The sequence below is a fragment of the Oryza sativa genome, chromosome 8 (genome assembly GCF_034140825.1).
Source record: "Oryza sativa Japonica Group chromosome 8, ASM3414082v1".
Lineage (NCBI taxonomy): Eukaryota > Viridiplantae > Streptophyta > Magnoliopsida > Poales > Poaceae > Oryza > Oryza sativa.
Genome location: NC_089042.1, coordinates 15,728,375 through 15,742,874, shown reverse-complemented (window position 1 = coordinate 15,742,874; position 14,500 = coordinate 15,728,375). Strand labels below are relative to the sequence as shown.

General features: G+C 39.5%; 1 protein-coding gene and 1 long non-coding RNA gene across 2 annotated transcripts; both read right to left on the bottom strand.

The window, feature by feature from the left end:
• Window positions 1-2,205: 2,205 nt before the first annotated feature.
• On the bottom strand, window positions 2,206-7,582 carry LOC4345338 (pyrophosphate--fructose 6-phosphate 1-phosphotransferase subunit alpha). Its single transcript, NM_001403537.1, has 19 exons — window positions 7,121-7,582; window positions 6,602-6,762; window positions 6,383-6,495; window positions 6,111-6,185; window positions 5,897-6,010; window positions 5,589-5,656; window positions 5,414-5,497; window positions 5,235-5,288; window positions 5,069-5,149; window positions 4,896-4,989; window positions 4,667-4,740; window positions 4,475-4,585; window positions 4,346-4,390; window positions 4,205-4,261; window positions 4,018-4,122; window positions 3,828-3,944; window positions 3,429-3,532; window positions 2,792-2,957; window positions 2,206-2,684 (listed from the first exon to the last, which is right to left on the bottom strand). The coding sequence occupies exons 1-19, from the start codon at window positions 7,211-7,213 to the stop codon at window positions 2,547-2,549; spliced, it is 1,854 nt and encodes a 617-aa protein (NP_001390466.1). The 5' UTR covers window positions 7,214-7,582; the 3' UTR covers window positions 2,206-2,546.
• A 6,024-nt stretch (window positions 7,583-13,606) lies between these two features.
• Window positions 13,607-14,396, bottom strand: LOC136351459 (uncharacterized). Its single transcript, XR_010734597.1, has 2 exons — window positions 14,221-14,396; window positions 13,607-14,108 (listed from the first exon to the last, which is right to left on the bottom strand). It is a non-coding gene; the product is annotated as an uncharacterized lncRNA (long non-coding RNA).
• Window positions 14,397-14,500: the final 104 nt, after the last annotated feature.

The following is a 14,500-nucleotide window of genomic DNA, read 5'->3' as shown; positions in this document are numbered from 1 at the left end:
AAGCCTAGAAAAATATATCATTTCAATAGTTAACTTAGGCTATTTTGGTTTCAATCCAAACATAATTTTACCTTGTCAAGGTTAACCATGTTAAAACTTCTCAAAATTTAGCGTTGACAGAAATTGGTAAGGCTAAGTTAGGCAAAAACCAACCAGCCCACAAATTTACATCAATCTCCTTTGACATTTCCAACCTAGAACATTCCGTGGGATCCAAGTCCTCTCTATAGTAGGGCAAATAGACATTGTAGCTATAATAATATACTCCCTCTGTATCTAAATATTTGACACCGTTGACTTTTTAGCACATATTTGACCGTTCGTCTTATTCAAAAACTTTTGTGAAATATGTAATACTATATGTATATATATAAGTATATTTAACAATGAATCAAATGATAGGGAAAGAATTAATAATTACTTTAATTTTTTGAATAGGACGAATAGTCAAACATATTTAAAAAAATCAACGGCGTCAGATATTTAGAAACGGAGAGAGTATGAGTTTACTGAACGATGCCCCAAGTACCATACAAACCATGCTTCTTTTCATTGTTCACGAGCTGTAGCAATGAATCTTATCCATTGATCTATGAATGGGTGGTGGAGGGTAAGGGCTAATACCCATTGCTGTTGTTCTTCGCCATAGCAGGCAGGCTATCCTTCCTAATGTTTAAGGCAAATGGAGATCATAAGTTGGGAGCGAGCCATTTTTCTTTTCATTTAATAGGAAATACTATAGAGAAATCTCTTCTTGAACCTTAAAGCGAGGCCCGCTAAGAAAAATATTTACTCATCTTACAATATATGCTTCAAACACCAACATGCATATTGAAAACAGATAAAATATTTTCTTTAATTTCTTGTGGCTTTTCCATAAAAGTTTAAGTTTTACCGACAGCAACATATCCTTACATCTTTTTTTCTCTTAATATGTAAGGCGGTCATCTTTTCATGCATATTAATGGAAGATATCGAAGTTAACATTAGCGTATAGTTGAAGCCGAGGTACTCCGTCTCCACCTCCACTTTTAGAGCAAGAATAATAATATAGCTTACTTCTTACTATTAGCCCATCTTAAAACCAACGTATATAATAGATTAGCTATAAGGTTGGCTACAATTTTCTTCTCCTCTCTCTATCTCTCACTTATACATAAATGTATTTGTCTTGAAGTTTGTGTTAAGCTAGCTCTTATATGAGAGCCAACACCCTTAATTTTTTGTTACCTCTCTTCTCCACATAAGTTTATAGTAAATTTATAGCTCACTATTATACTTGTTCTTATTATATCAACCCATGAAAAATTGTTTAAATATTTGGAACCCATCAAGTAGTATCAAGGAGGCTCACCCCTAATAAAATAACTTCCACCGATCTCTCTCCTCTCTAAAATACAAGAAGTTATTTCAACTTAAAGAAATATGAAAATATTGTTATTTAATTTGAGAAATACTGTCCATATGGGAGACCGATTCCTTCCCTTATCAAATTAGCTCCGTGCTTGTAATATATGGGGAAAAAATTTATAAGGGAATGAATCGGTCCCTTATAAGCAAGGAAAAAAGGGTCTTAATGCCATTAATTCTGAATGGTCCCCATCGTTTGACTTATTTCCTAATAAGCCAAAAAAATGAATTTGTGGGTAAAAGTTTTATAAATATGTTCTTTGTGACTTAAAAGCCAATGTTGAAAAAAAACGACATTGAAAATATGTCAAAATCAATATTAAAATTAAGCTTGAAAATTTAAAATTTGTCTTTTTCTTTAGCTTATTAGGCCATCCGATGGGGCTGAACATCTCTAAGGAAAAAAAAAAGCCCTTAAAACCCAGCTCATCTCAAATGTTGTTCATGTTCATACCACATCTGCCTGCCCGCACAAGCTTGCTGCCCCAACCTTATGTACATGCGCATTTTTCAGACCGTTGTACTAATACGGCCTACTAAAATTTGATGGTTCCATGAAAATGGATGGGAGCACAGATATATCAGGCCCAGAATGAACTGTGTGGTAATTGTGAGAATGAAATTTGAAGTATCCCCTTAGGTAAAAGAAATTGACACTCATTTTGAAGGTTTTCGACGTGTGACTTGGCTATAACATTTTATTCGAATAAGTTTTCAACTGCACACAATTTCATGGGATTTATCATTAATTAAGTATTTTGAAATCCATTGATTGTCAAAGTTTACAAACTTTGATTAGACCGTGTGCAAAACGTCATATATTTTTTTACCAAAGGGAGTTATATACAAAGTTCCATTTCGATTGGCATAACACCACATGATTCGATCAGATGGATCTGAGCTCCAAGGCTGCAAAACACCATATTACAGAACATGCATTTCAGATCCTGAAAATAGCTGCACTTCAGGATCAACTACCGTTTTCGATGTTTATTGACATGAAAACTCCAGTGGTTCTCACTCCCAGCAACGAACAGAAATGAAAATGAAAGTGGATGAAGCTACCAAATACCAGTAGCCCAATACGCCAGTCTCTCCCGGTGTGTTACAAAACTGGACCTTATTCTCTACAACGCTCAGTTGAAATGGTAGAGCGGCAGCTCGGCGTTGAGCGGGTGCGACATCACCGTCAGCACGTCGGTCACCGACAGCATCGAGCTTATCGCCGCCTTCAGAACCTCCCGCGAGCATCCAGGCTTCACCATCGTCCTCACCTGGGTGTGCAACAGTAGGCATGTTATTGTTAGAAGGGCTAGTTCTAGCACAAGTTGCATCTGAAACTACTGAGGGACATGAAAATGCACAGGGTTTCAGAGTGAACCTTGCTGAGACAGTCTTTCAGTATCTCAATGTCGCCCATGTAGTCTTGGTTCTCAATGGTCAATGTGATGGGTTTTGCATTGCAACCCGGGCCTTCATATTGAATGCCTCCTGGAGTCCTGTAGAAATCATCAAGGAGAAAACTTGATGCTTTCTCTCGCAGCAACCTGAGAAGAACATGAAGCAATTCAAGTTATTGATCAGATAGGTCTCAATTATGACTAGGGAGTAAATTTGGAATAGGAAGCTCTTGATCAGATTGGGTAGATCTACAAGTTTTACTAGGGGGTAAATGTGAATAGTTTTTGCTAATTTGAGGTATTGAGTGCAAAACAATGTGATTTGCTTGTTTGTTAAATTTATTCATTAATTTTGTTCAGCACTGATTTCTCGAGCCTCACCATGTTGAGATCATGTGAAAGCTAAAAAATATTCTCATGCCTTTTTTTTTCGTTGATTACTGGTATCATAAATAATCAATATAATGTGTTTGTCATCAAATCAAATTCGAACAAAATAAACATGCACAAGCATAATGTTTTTTCAAGTACGTTGGGTGTAATAACTTAAGACTCCATGTTGCATCAAAGCACTAAAAGAAAGGAATGCAGTTTTTAACTCTTAACCACGCGACTTACTCATAAGCCTTCCCTTTCAGGTCAATTGGAGAAGGATGAATGGCAGGCTTTCCTATCGGGATTGCCCCAGGACCACGCAAATGCCTCTTCACACTCATCATTGCCTAGTAATGACAATATCATGTTACTCTGTCAGTAACAAGTACTTAACACATAATAGCATTCATGCATCTGAAATTGTAATCTTCACTAGAGTTTCAATGAGATAATATCGTTTAATAGAACTTAAAAAAAAAAATCTTATTGCCAACACAGTTACTGCCAGTGCCAGGGGAGCAGGCAAACAAAGATAGTGGTAGGATGTATATCCAGGAAAAGTGAAAGATTGACCCATTTGAAATGGTAAACACCGTGATTTATCTAATAGGAGAAGAAATGGTCAAATAGTCAAGATCTTACAGTTAGAGGAGCAGCAGCACACCGCCACTTGTCTACAGGGTCCTTCAGATTAGCCACAGTTGCCATGTACCCAGTCAAGCCAGCTGCTATCATATGCAAGGAGATACGGCCAAGAGCCTACAGCAACAATATTCGAGTATTAGTCACTAGTTCACTCTAACTATTTGAAACACACAGGTTCAATTCTTACATAAGCATAGTCACAGTCAAAGTTTGATGGGACGGATCCTCGAGCCTGATATCCAAAGAAATGGCATACAGAGCTGAACTTCCTTCCCTTGTATCTTCCTTCTTTCTGAAAAAAAACACAAAATAGAATCAGGCGCAACAAATCCAGAATATAAATGACAAATACAAAGTAACAGTGGGGAACTTACTGTTCTCTTTATCATTTCTGCTTCTACTAAGTGGGCCAACAATTGCTCAGTATCAATCTGGAAAGACAAGGACATTATGATGCCAACTGTTGCATAAAAATAAGTTTCTATGTGTAGCTTATGGAGCACCAAGAATCACACCTGGGACAGCTGGGCAGAGTTGTCTGATTCTTGATGGAGCAGCAGCTGAATGAAAAAGAGGAAGTCTACGTTTTAGTTTAGGTTAATGTCACAAGTATCAATCAACGCAACATTCTACAAATGCAAGACCTCTCTTCTGATGAAGGGTGGCAAGAACTGGAACAGCGCAGCTGCCCAAGGAGACAGTTGTGATGGCATCTCTGCCACAGGAACATTGTTGTTGTGGAGGATATTGATTTCCTGGAATAGTTGAACATAAATCAGCCAAGTGTAAAAAGAATTATGACATTCATCTTGTCAGGTGGATGGAACAAATCATACCTGAAGCAGAGCATACATTTCTGGAATGCTTTCTATTAGTCCTTCTGGAATAAGGAGCACACCATGGAATTTCCCTGAGCATTAATTGCCAGAAAGCATACCAGTCTATCAAAATATCCTAAATATCAAATATTAACAAACTAGACTTCAAAGTTCAAACCCCCAAAAGAACTGTGCACTGTTATTCAACAATTTGCTGAAATTCAAACCACCAAAGAACTGAGCGGACCTAATTCTGCCCTTGCTTGTACTCCATCACATATCTTGTTAATAACTTCCATCAGTGTGAGTTTTGATAGTGCTACCTCCTCCGCTAAGATAAGCTACATTGAGAAGTTAGAAAGATGTCGGTATTGTTCTTCTCACAGCAGAATTTTATCCATAATTTTGATCAAATCATACCATGTTTGGGTGTGATTGAAGTGCACATTCAAAGGCCACGTGAGATGCTTTTCTACCCATCAGACGGACAAAATAGTAGTACTAATAGGAAACAACACATCAGCCAAGTTGTCTTAGTAAAAGGTATTGGGATCTCATTGATATAATTCGACGGTATTTCAATTACCTTTCCAGCTGAGATTGCATCAAGGCAAACATTGCTCACAAGCTGAGAGTTAACCTGGAAAAGTGGAATTTACATACATATATGAGTGATAGACCGTGGTATACCACCTCCGAAGCATTTACGGGTATCTTTAGAGTCCATTTATTCAATGAAAATTGGTAGTAGCCAGCGATGCTTACCTTGCACACTGTATCAAATCCCACGGTTGTTTCAACAAATTGGTTCTTAAGATCACCATTCAGTGAAACAGGCACACCGACAACCTATTCGATATACATAAGCTACTGAGATAATTTGGTTTTCTTAAAAAAAAATGAGGGTTTGAAATTACATCTTAAACTAATATGGGCATACCTTGGTCTTACAGTTATTCTGGACAAGGGCCTCTGCAAGCTGTGCAGCATCTGAATTGGATGTCACTCCTGGAGATAGAGATAAAGTGTGAGCACAAAGTTAACATAATTAAATGCATGCTTAATTTGTAAGTCAGAATTACCACATCATAGACTAGTGTTATTCAACAAATAGGGTTGACGACATGGTATACTATGTATGACATTATTCAAAAAGGTTTGCACATTTTAACATTGATGATCAGCATGCTAAAATACGATTTACTTATATCAGAAATGAACAATCACGACTACTACTCCTATTAGTACCTCCGATGATGACCAGGCCATCCAAGTTGAGGTTGTTGCATGTAGTCATTGCAGCATTGACTTGCTTAGTGCTGCGGATCTGATCGATACTTCTACCGAGCAAATCAAAACCACCTTAAAAAATAGCAAACATTTATATGAATCATGCTTAACAACAACAGAAGCAAGTAACCTTTCAAGGAAAATAAATAGATAAATAAACAAGTGTACCAACCTTGGTTCTTGTATGAAGCAAGAACATCATCCGTGATCTCGATTGTCTTGTTCGCAAACAGTCCCTCAGTGCCACCTAACCCACAACCACAACTTATTACTGCTAATCAACAGCAACCATATGAAATAACCCCACTTTTAGAGAGAATCAAACTTATGGCTGAACTGGAATATTCCTCTGCTGATAGAGAAGATCCAAAATCCAACAGACCACAGTGATATCATCATGCTAGTGCACCAAAAAAAAAATCTATAGATCAGGAGTGCAATTACCGACGAATCCATAGAGAACACTATGAGGATTGTAAGCCTTGAGAGCGTCGTGGAGTCCCCAGATCACGTTGTGGCCTCCCGGCGACTGCCTGCCGGAGAACACCACCCCTACCCTGAACCAAACCCCCAAGTGAGAGAGTGTGAGCGTGAGTGAGAGACCATGGTTAGAGATCAGTGAGGCTGGTGGATCGATCAAAGGGGGGGTTTTGAGTTTGGGACCTGATCGGGGCGCGGTCCTTGTCGACGGCGTCGGGCGGCGGCGCGACGAAGCTGACAAGCGGCTGGCCGTAGGTGCGGGGGAAGGCCTGCGCGACGACGTTGGCGCAGGTTGGGTCGATGGTGGTGGTGGCGTCGCCATACTCCACCTTCACCGTTGCGCCCTGAAAAGAAAGAAGCAGAAATTTTTTTCAGTGAAAAATAATCAAATCTGTTGGTGCATTTATCTTCAAATTACAGGCAGAAACTCCACGAATCTTCATCAACGGAATTCGGAAGAAGGTGAAAAAGACTCAAATCCAAACAAATCTTCACCAAAAGAACAAGTGTTCAAACACTCTTGGTCAGAAAATTCGAAGGCAAAGAACCGCGGTCGCTGAAATTGCAGCCCCCTGATCATTCCCCCCATGTCTGTCACCAAAACCGCTTGCAATCGAGCACATATGGAGTAACCAGCACTAAATCCAACCCAAGAAACCAAGAAACAGGGACACAGAAGAGAAGGGGCATGAAAGGAGTTACCTGGAGGCAGGGAGGGAGGGTGGGCTGGTAGAGAGACCTCCGCTGCTGGAGGCCCCCCGCGAGGTCCTTGGGCGCGCCGAAGTCGGCGTTCATCTCTCTCTCTCTGGTTCCTGTTGATCTTGGGTTGGCTGGTGGTGCAGCGCAGTGAGCTTTCTTGTGCCGCTGTTGGTCGCTGTCTGTCTATGTAAAAGAGGAGAGGGGAGGGGATAAGCGAGGTGGAGAGAGAGGGACGGCGACCCAAAACTACCGATACAGGGGTTGCTATTTGCCAGATGCGGCTGCGGCGCCTGCGGTTTGACGATGCAGCAGCTCCCTCCGCTGATCCGCCCTCGCTCTCTCTCGCAGTCGGTTTCGCGGCGCGGCGCCACGGTGGGCGGGCAGGCAGGCAGCATAGCAACCGTACTCCACTCCACCCCACCGCGCTCGCGCACCGGCCGCCCACCGGTGCGGTGCGGTGAGCTCATTCTTCATTTTTGCTTGTTTTTCTGTGGGTGGGGTCATGGTGGTGGAGTGGAGAGTTGGTGGGCGAGTGACTCTCGGCGGGGCCCACCGGGAAGTGGGTGGTATTACCTTCGGATAACTTTCTGTGTCTGTCTTCTTCTTATGTTTATTATAATTATCTCTAGGAGTCATTTTCAGGCTCTGATATTGAAGGCTCAGTTTATTTGTGTGTTGGGGTTCTCTATTATGGAGTGAACTTAAAAAAAATTCAATTATTTTTTTACTACCCAGATTAAATAATATATTTGTACATAAACAACAAACATTATCCTTTCCCTTTTCTTTTCCCCTCCCCACGCAAGTGTGTACATGAGGGTTTAGCATAGCTCGCTAGCACCATTGCTGGCTAACCTAAATATGTGAACAAGATCGGTAAGGCCCGTTGAACCAACCTCCTTACCTGCCCTTCCCTTTTCCATCCCTCTTTATCAAGTTTGCCAATGTGAAGCCTCCGCCCCATAGGTCCTTACACGTCTCTGGCGGTGAGCTGCCGCAGGATCCGCATCCGCCGCCTTCACCTCTTAACTACCGTTGGTGTCGTCCCCATCGTCAACCCTACCCGCTTGTGGCCTCCAGCCCTGCGGCTTCAACGACGTCCCCGCCATCGCTCAAAGCCATCTCTCCAAGCCCTATAAAACTCCGCTCTTCCCTCTTTCAACTGCCCCTTTCACACTGATCCAATCTCAAATTCTAATATGTTTCTTCTCCACCGAAGTTGCGGTGTCACTGTCGCCGGAGAAAAGAATGAGCTCATTGTTGCTAGAGAAGACGGCCATTGTTACCATCAGTAGTAAGCCCCTCTCTTCCCTCCCATGTCTGTCCCTGAGGCCTTGTTAGATGCATAAGGCGATTAAGGAGGATTTGAAGGGAATAATTTCATATTGTGATGTGGAATTAATCATTCTTAATTCCCTCCAATCCCTCTTTCCTATAAACTAACTAAGCAAAGCCAGAAATTTTAGTTGAAGGTGGAACCTAAAAACTAGCAATCCGCTTTTTAATTTGTTACTACCTTCATTTTTTAATATATGACGCCGTTTACTTTTTGATAAACATGCGACCATTTGTCTTATTCAAAATCTTTTATGTAATTATAAAAAAATTAAGTTATGATCAAAGAACATTTAATGATAAATCAAGTTTTTTTTCAAAATTTGGATGTTTAAAATCTTAAGTTTATAATATGATATTTTAAAATTTTTATTCAAATTTTGGAAGTTTTCGTTCCAAGGGTATTTTGGTCATTTGGATAAAAATGTATAGTCCTAGCGGAGGTTAACCGGATGATGATGGTACATCGTAAAATTAAGCAAAAGTCGATGACATATTGTAGAATGTGACAATACGAATGGTACATTTTAAACCTGTAACAAACTCAACGATATATAATGAATTTTCTCTTTATCTTTTTCTTCTAATTCACCACGGCTGAACTTTACTCCGTCAGTCCCATAGTTCATCCCTACGACTTGTTTGGTAACTTGAGCTTTCACGAGAGAATTGATGATGAGATTAAGATGTGAATTTGATTTTTAATCCCAATGTCAATTGATAGGGAGTTTAGTTGGAGATTAGTTCATTAATATAAATGGATGGTTAAGATTTGCTTATACAAAGTAAAGGAGGAATTCCCTCCCAATTACTTGCCTCTACCCAGGTATTGAATAGGAGGGAGTTTCTTTCTCAATTCTCCATTCCACCAAAATTTCTATGTCTCCCAACCAAACAAAACACTTAATAGCCTCATCCCTCTAAACTCTCAATCCTTTTTAAAAACTCCTTCCAACCAAACGGGCCGTAGCGTTTTTTTTACGGGAATGTGCTTCAGCAAAACAAAATGGTTCTCTTCGATTGATATTTTCGATGATCAATAATTTACTCAACAAACTGATGGCACACATTTTCATGAACTTAGTCAGCAGATCGTGCAGCTTGCTACAGGCGCAGCCGATGGTTTGAGTGAAGTTCACTGGAACATTAGATTCCGTGGACCCCAGTGAACACCTCCGTCTGGTTTCCGGCGATCTGAGCGGCCGCATGGACGCCACGTGCCAACTTGCAAGTGCTCAATCCAGATGTGAAATTTCTACTCCTGTATAAAATTGCTCCTCTCAAAGTTGGGCCCAGGTAGGAAGGGAAACACGAGAATTCTCAAAGCAGAAAACGACGGGGCTGGGGGTTTACTATAATCGTAGCGAGTAAAACGGAAAAGAAGACAGCAGTCCGCTACGTTTTTTACTTGATCTAAAATGTCGCATTTTGGTATAGTGGAGGTAAGCGAGAACCGTATCATGCTTTCCTGGTTCTCGTCGTTTCCCATATATCCTAATAGATTAAAATGATTTATTAAAAAATTATTGTTATAGATAAGATATACCTAAGTCTTGTGTATTTGTTAATGAAATGGGTACCGGGGTACCCATTTATCCGGCAAAAAAATCATTATCAAATAAACTAGCAGAGTGATCCGCGCAACTGCGCGCTAGCACCAATTATTTTTAATAGTTATTTAGATACATCATATCTAAATTGTTTTACAAATTATTTTTAATAGTTATTTAATAGTTATCTCGTTATCTTAGGATTTTAAAAAATCAAATTTTACTTATAGTTTTTAGAGTTTATTGTCTCACCAAGTTCCTTTTTATAGTCTTTAGAAGTTTCGTCAAACATTGCCTCACCAGGTTCCTCTTTATTCTTATTGAGATTTTAAACATTAAACCTGATTATCGTTGTTTTCTTTAATTTGTAAAACCTATCAACCGTCACCACTCTACTCCTTTATAGCTTACCGCCGCTGCTCCTTCTTTTTATTGTTATTAGGATATTCAAAATCAAACATAATAGTTATTGGGGTACTTAGTTTTTAGACCGCCTTCACTCTACTTTTTTATGGCTAGCTTTTTGCCCCTCCTCTTTATTATCTAATATTGGTATTGTAAAATCGAACATGACCGTTGTTCAATTTTTCTTTTTATATTTTTTGAAGTCTTGCTAGTTGTCATTGCTCTACTTGTTTTCTGCCCGTCGTCGACTTACACTCTTAATAATATAATAGAATTTATTTTGTTTTTATTTTAATTTTAATTAATTGCCTTGTGTGTTGTAGATGGTCTCTTTTTTAATATTCTGTATTTTTATTCGTTATTTCTAAAGTACATAACTTTTTCTTTTCTAATTTTGGATTTCTTTTATTTTTATTTTTAATTTTAATTAATCTCGTGTTTTTATTCTAAATGGACTATTTTCAATATTTCATATTTTTATTCTAAATTTTAGCTGTTCCTAAATTTGTATCCTACTAGAACTCTAATTTTTTTCCTCTGATTAGTGTGTGAATTTCTAGCAGGATAGCCCACACAATATATGCGGCTAGATTTTATTTTAGGGCCACACGTATTTGGAAGCCCCTAATGGCAAATACTATAAATCTCTTTGTTTGGGTCTCTTTTTTGGAGGAATGGTAACACTGTACTTCATGATCGTCCCATTTGCTATCTTTGTCCACCTCCCCTCTGCTTCTCACCTGTTGTTGTCGCCCCTCCTCTCATGATCGTCTCATTTGCTATCCTTGTCCACCTCCCGTCTGCTTCTCACCTGTTGTTGTCGCCCCTCCTCTCCACCTTCTGTCGCCCTCCATCTTACCCACATGCCTCTGATCAGACACTGCTTCCTAGCATTTATCTATACTTTCTATATAGTTGGTACTCACTAACAATTATTAGAAGCTATAGCTCAATATGCAAGCATATTACTATTCTAGCCCATATAAAATCCCATGCAAGCACGCTACATATTCATTCACTAACAATTACTATTTTATCCTATTTTAAATTCCATGCAAGCCTAACACATCATCTATAATATTATATTATAGAGATCAACAAGTATGTGTCAAATCATCTTCTTCATATTATTTTCTCAACATTTCAACTTTTATCATTTCGACAATATTTAACATATACTCATCCATGTATCCCGCGCTGCGGGATATCACCTAGTTCTCTTAGTTTTCATGACCTTTGTGCTATCCTTTCACTTGCTTTAAGAAAAGTATACTAGTTTTACTTGCTTGCTTTCGCTGCTGCCCTGTCGCAACTACTATTGCCAGTTGATATTTGAACTTGAAAAAATCTAATTGTTTTTATAGTTTTTATAAAAGTCCCGCCAGCTACTCCTCTTGCCCGTGGCTGGGCCACCTCTTAGCCGATGCTTACCAAGACAGAACAACATGCACATCATATGTTAAGCCAGACTGTAACACATATTCACAGTCCAACTATAAGGCTGTGTTTTCATTAGCATACTTCCTGAACTGCTAAATTATTTATTTTGTGCAAAAGTTTTAAAAAAATTAATCTATTTTTTCAAATTTATAATAATTATTATACTCAATTAAGCCCATCAATTGCTCAAACTATTTTTTTAATTATTGAGTAACCTTTAATCAGATTAATTATTAACCAAACTAATTAATCTTGCCTACTTGGTAGTACATCCGAAATGTACTTTAAAAGATACATACAGTACATATGTGCCATTGAAAAATACATGTATGTTTGCACATTAATTTAAGGTTATGATTATTAACAAATTAAACTTATCCGACATGTGATTTTAATCGTGAGTTGATTTGTTTATAGGCTTGCTGGTTTTTTGTGTGCATGCATGAGAATACAGGCTTATGTGGACAGTAACGTATGGGAGCATTATTGATCTGCCTGCAAACATATATATGCAATCCAACTCTGCTTCGGATTGTTTTAGTAGTGGCTAGAAACTAAATCCGATTCTTTCTAACTCTTTGTCCGTTTATAGAAAGATAATAGTATATATATATATAATATATATTCATTGATCAATCTACATCGTTATAATTTGGACCCACTACGATCTAACGGTTTATATATTTCTTTTTTTTCTCCGATTAATGTGGGAATTTCTAGCCTCCACAGCGAATGTGGTGTCCCCTTTCAAGGCTGTTTTAATAATATAATAGATAGCATACTCAGAATGTCCTTAAAAATAAAAGGATAACCCTAGGGTGGCGTAGCTAGGGGCCCAAGGCCCACTGTAACAATATAATTTTGCATCAGACCCCTCTTGTTTGGGGTGAGTGGGAATCTTCACCTGACATGGTTAGATAAAAGAAACAGATAAAACAAATACTATATGACAAAAGGAAAAAAAATAAAATGTACAAAACTACTTGGACGTGGTTGTATCAAGTCACTCACTCTCAACATGTTCAACAAGCTCCCGATTCTCACCGCACTAAATAGGAGGTGCCGGCAACCGTCGGACTGGACGAACCTCTGGAGAAAGGTGTATTGATGCCTTGGTCGCTTAATCCCTGTCAAGTGTTAGTCGAACCGGTGGAGCTATGGGTAGGCTGTGTATGAGACAAAGAAAAACTAGAAACCGCATTAGACAAAAGCAAGTTGAATAATCATTCAAGGTTGGTACAGTGCTGGTCCTAGGCTAGCCGAAGTAGAGACACGAGCCTAACCACAAAGAACGCCATAATATACAAACCCAAACAGGAGCGATGATAGGAAGGTGGTGACAACAGGGAATGGCGAGAGGTGCTCACACAAGTCGGATCTTCTTGCTTTTTTTTTTTTGCTTTCTGTCTCTAGTGCTGAGGAGAGATATGCGACTTTTTTTATTTTATTTTTTTGGCTTTTCTGGACTGTAGGAAAAAAATTGTGAAACAATAAATCTCTCACCAAGCGACCTAAAAGCTATGATACCACCTTATGTGCATGAGGGTGTCCCGATCTTTCGATGAGAGGATAAGTCGATTGATGGAGCGACGTTGGCGATCCGACTACAACTATCCAGGGATGTTGCGCGTTAGCAATCGTTGCATGACTCTAGAGGCGATCGTGAATCTTGACGGATGCACGGTCAGCCCAACCACGAGGGTATTTGTTCCTACAAGCAATCGAGAACTAGCAAGAACAAGATGAACAAGTAACTCAATTTGCAAATAAAGATGTAGGATTGAATCAACCAAAAGTATCATAGGTGGGGTTCCATAACAAGCAGAATGGCGATCTAATCGATCACGGAATTACTCGGCAAGTAATGAAACTAAACTAGATCTGAACAAAACCCAAATTGTTCTATGGTGGCTAAGGAAGATATATAGGTGGGAGGACGAGTTCAGGTCATCCTCTAACCCTAGACGCGTCCCAAACGGACTCAATTGGATACATGGCACATTGGGCCCAAATAAGGTGACACAACACCATGGACAGAAAAAGGTCTCTGTAGTAAAACGACGATTGTGGCCTCTCCAGAATAGATACAGATGTGAGGCTAGATTTATTTGAAAGTAGACTTGATAAGCTTTTCATGAAGTATTTACATACCCAAATCGGAGTTCGTATGAAGCCGTGGAGGTCGTCAGAAGTTGGTGCTGTCCTGCAGTCCGAATCCAGCCCGTATGAATCCTCTCCCCTTTGGATCCTCTCCATTACTCCTGAGTAAAACAAGAGTACACGGGTCTCCGGGGTATAAATAAGATGAACATAAATTTAAGAATGAACTCACCTAATAATTGAGTTGACGTGCACGAGCGTGGGTAATAGGACCTTGAAGTTGAACTTGTGGAGACGTGGATGTATCGATGGTGTTGATGTCCTCATCAGACTCGGAGAAGAAGAAATAAGATCAAAACGGACTTGGTACAAGATCGAGTTGGATTTAGAGTCGGACTGCGCATCGGCTGGGTATCGTATCGGCTGGAATGGAATTTGACTTAGCCAATATGGCAAGTGGCCGATACGATACGATATGACTTGGGCTCGGTTTGGGTCTAGTTCGAGATAACCATCATTGCCAATTAGAGATTGAGCCCGTTTAAGGTAATTG

Excerpts from the sequence above, each read along its gene's own strand:
- LOC4345338 (NM_001403537.1), bottom strand. The coding sequence starts at position 7,213 with ATGAACGCCGACTTCGGCGCGCCCAAGGACCTCGCGGGGGGCCTCCAG. Across the intron at positions 4,262-4,345 it reads ACTCTGCCCAGCTGTCCCAG|ATTGATACTGAGCAATTGTT; the intron begins GTGTGATTCTTG and ends TTGTCTTTCCAG. Across the intron at positions 4,123-4,204 it reads CAGAAATGATAAAGAGAACA|AAAGAAGGAAGATACAAGGG; the intron begins GTAAGTTCCCCA and ends GTTTTTTTTCAG.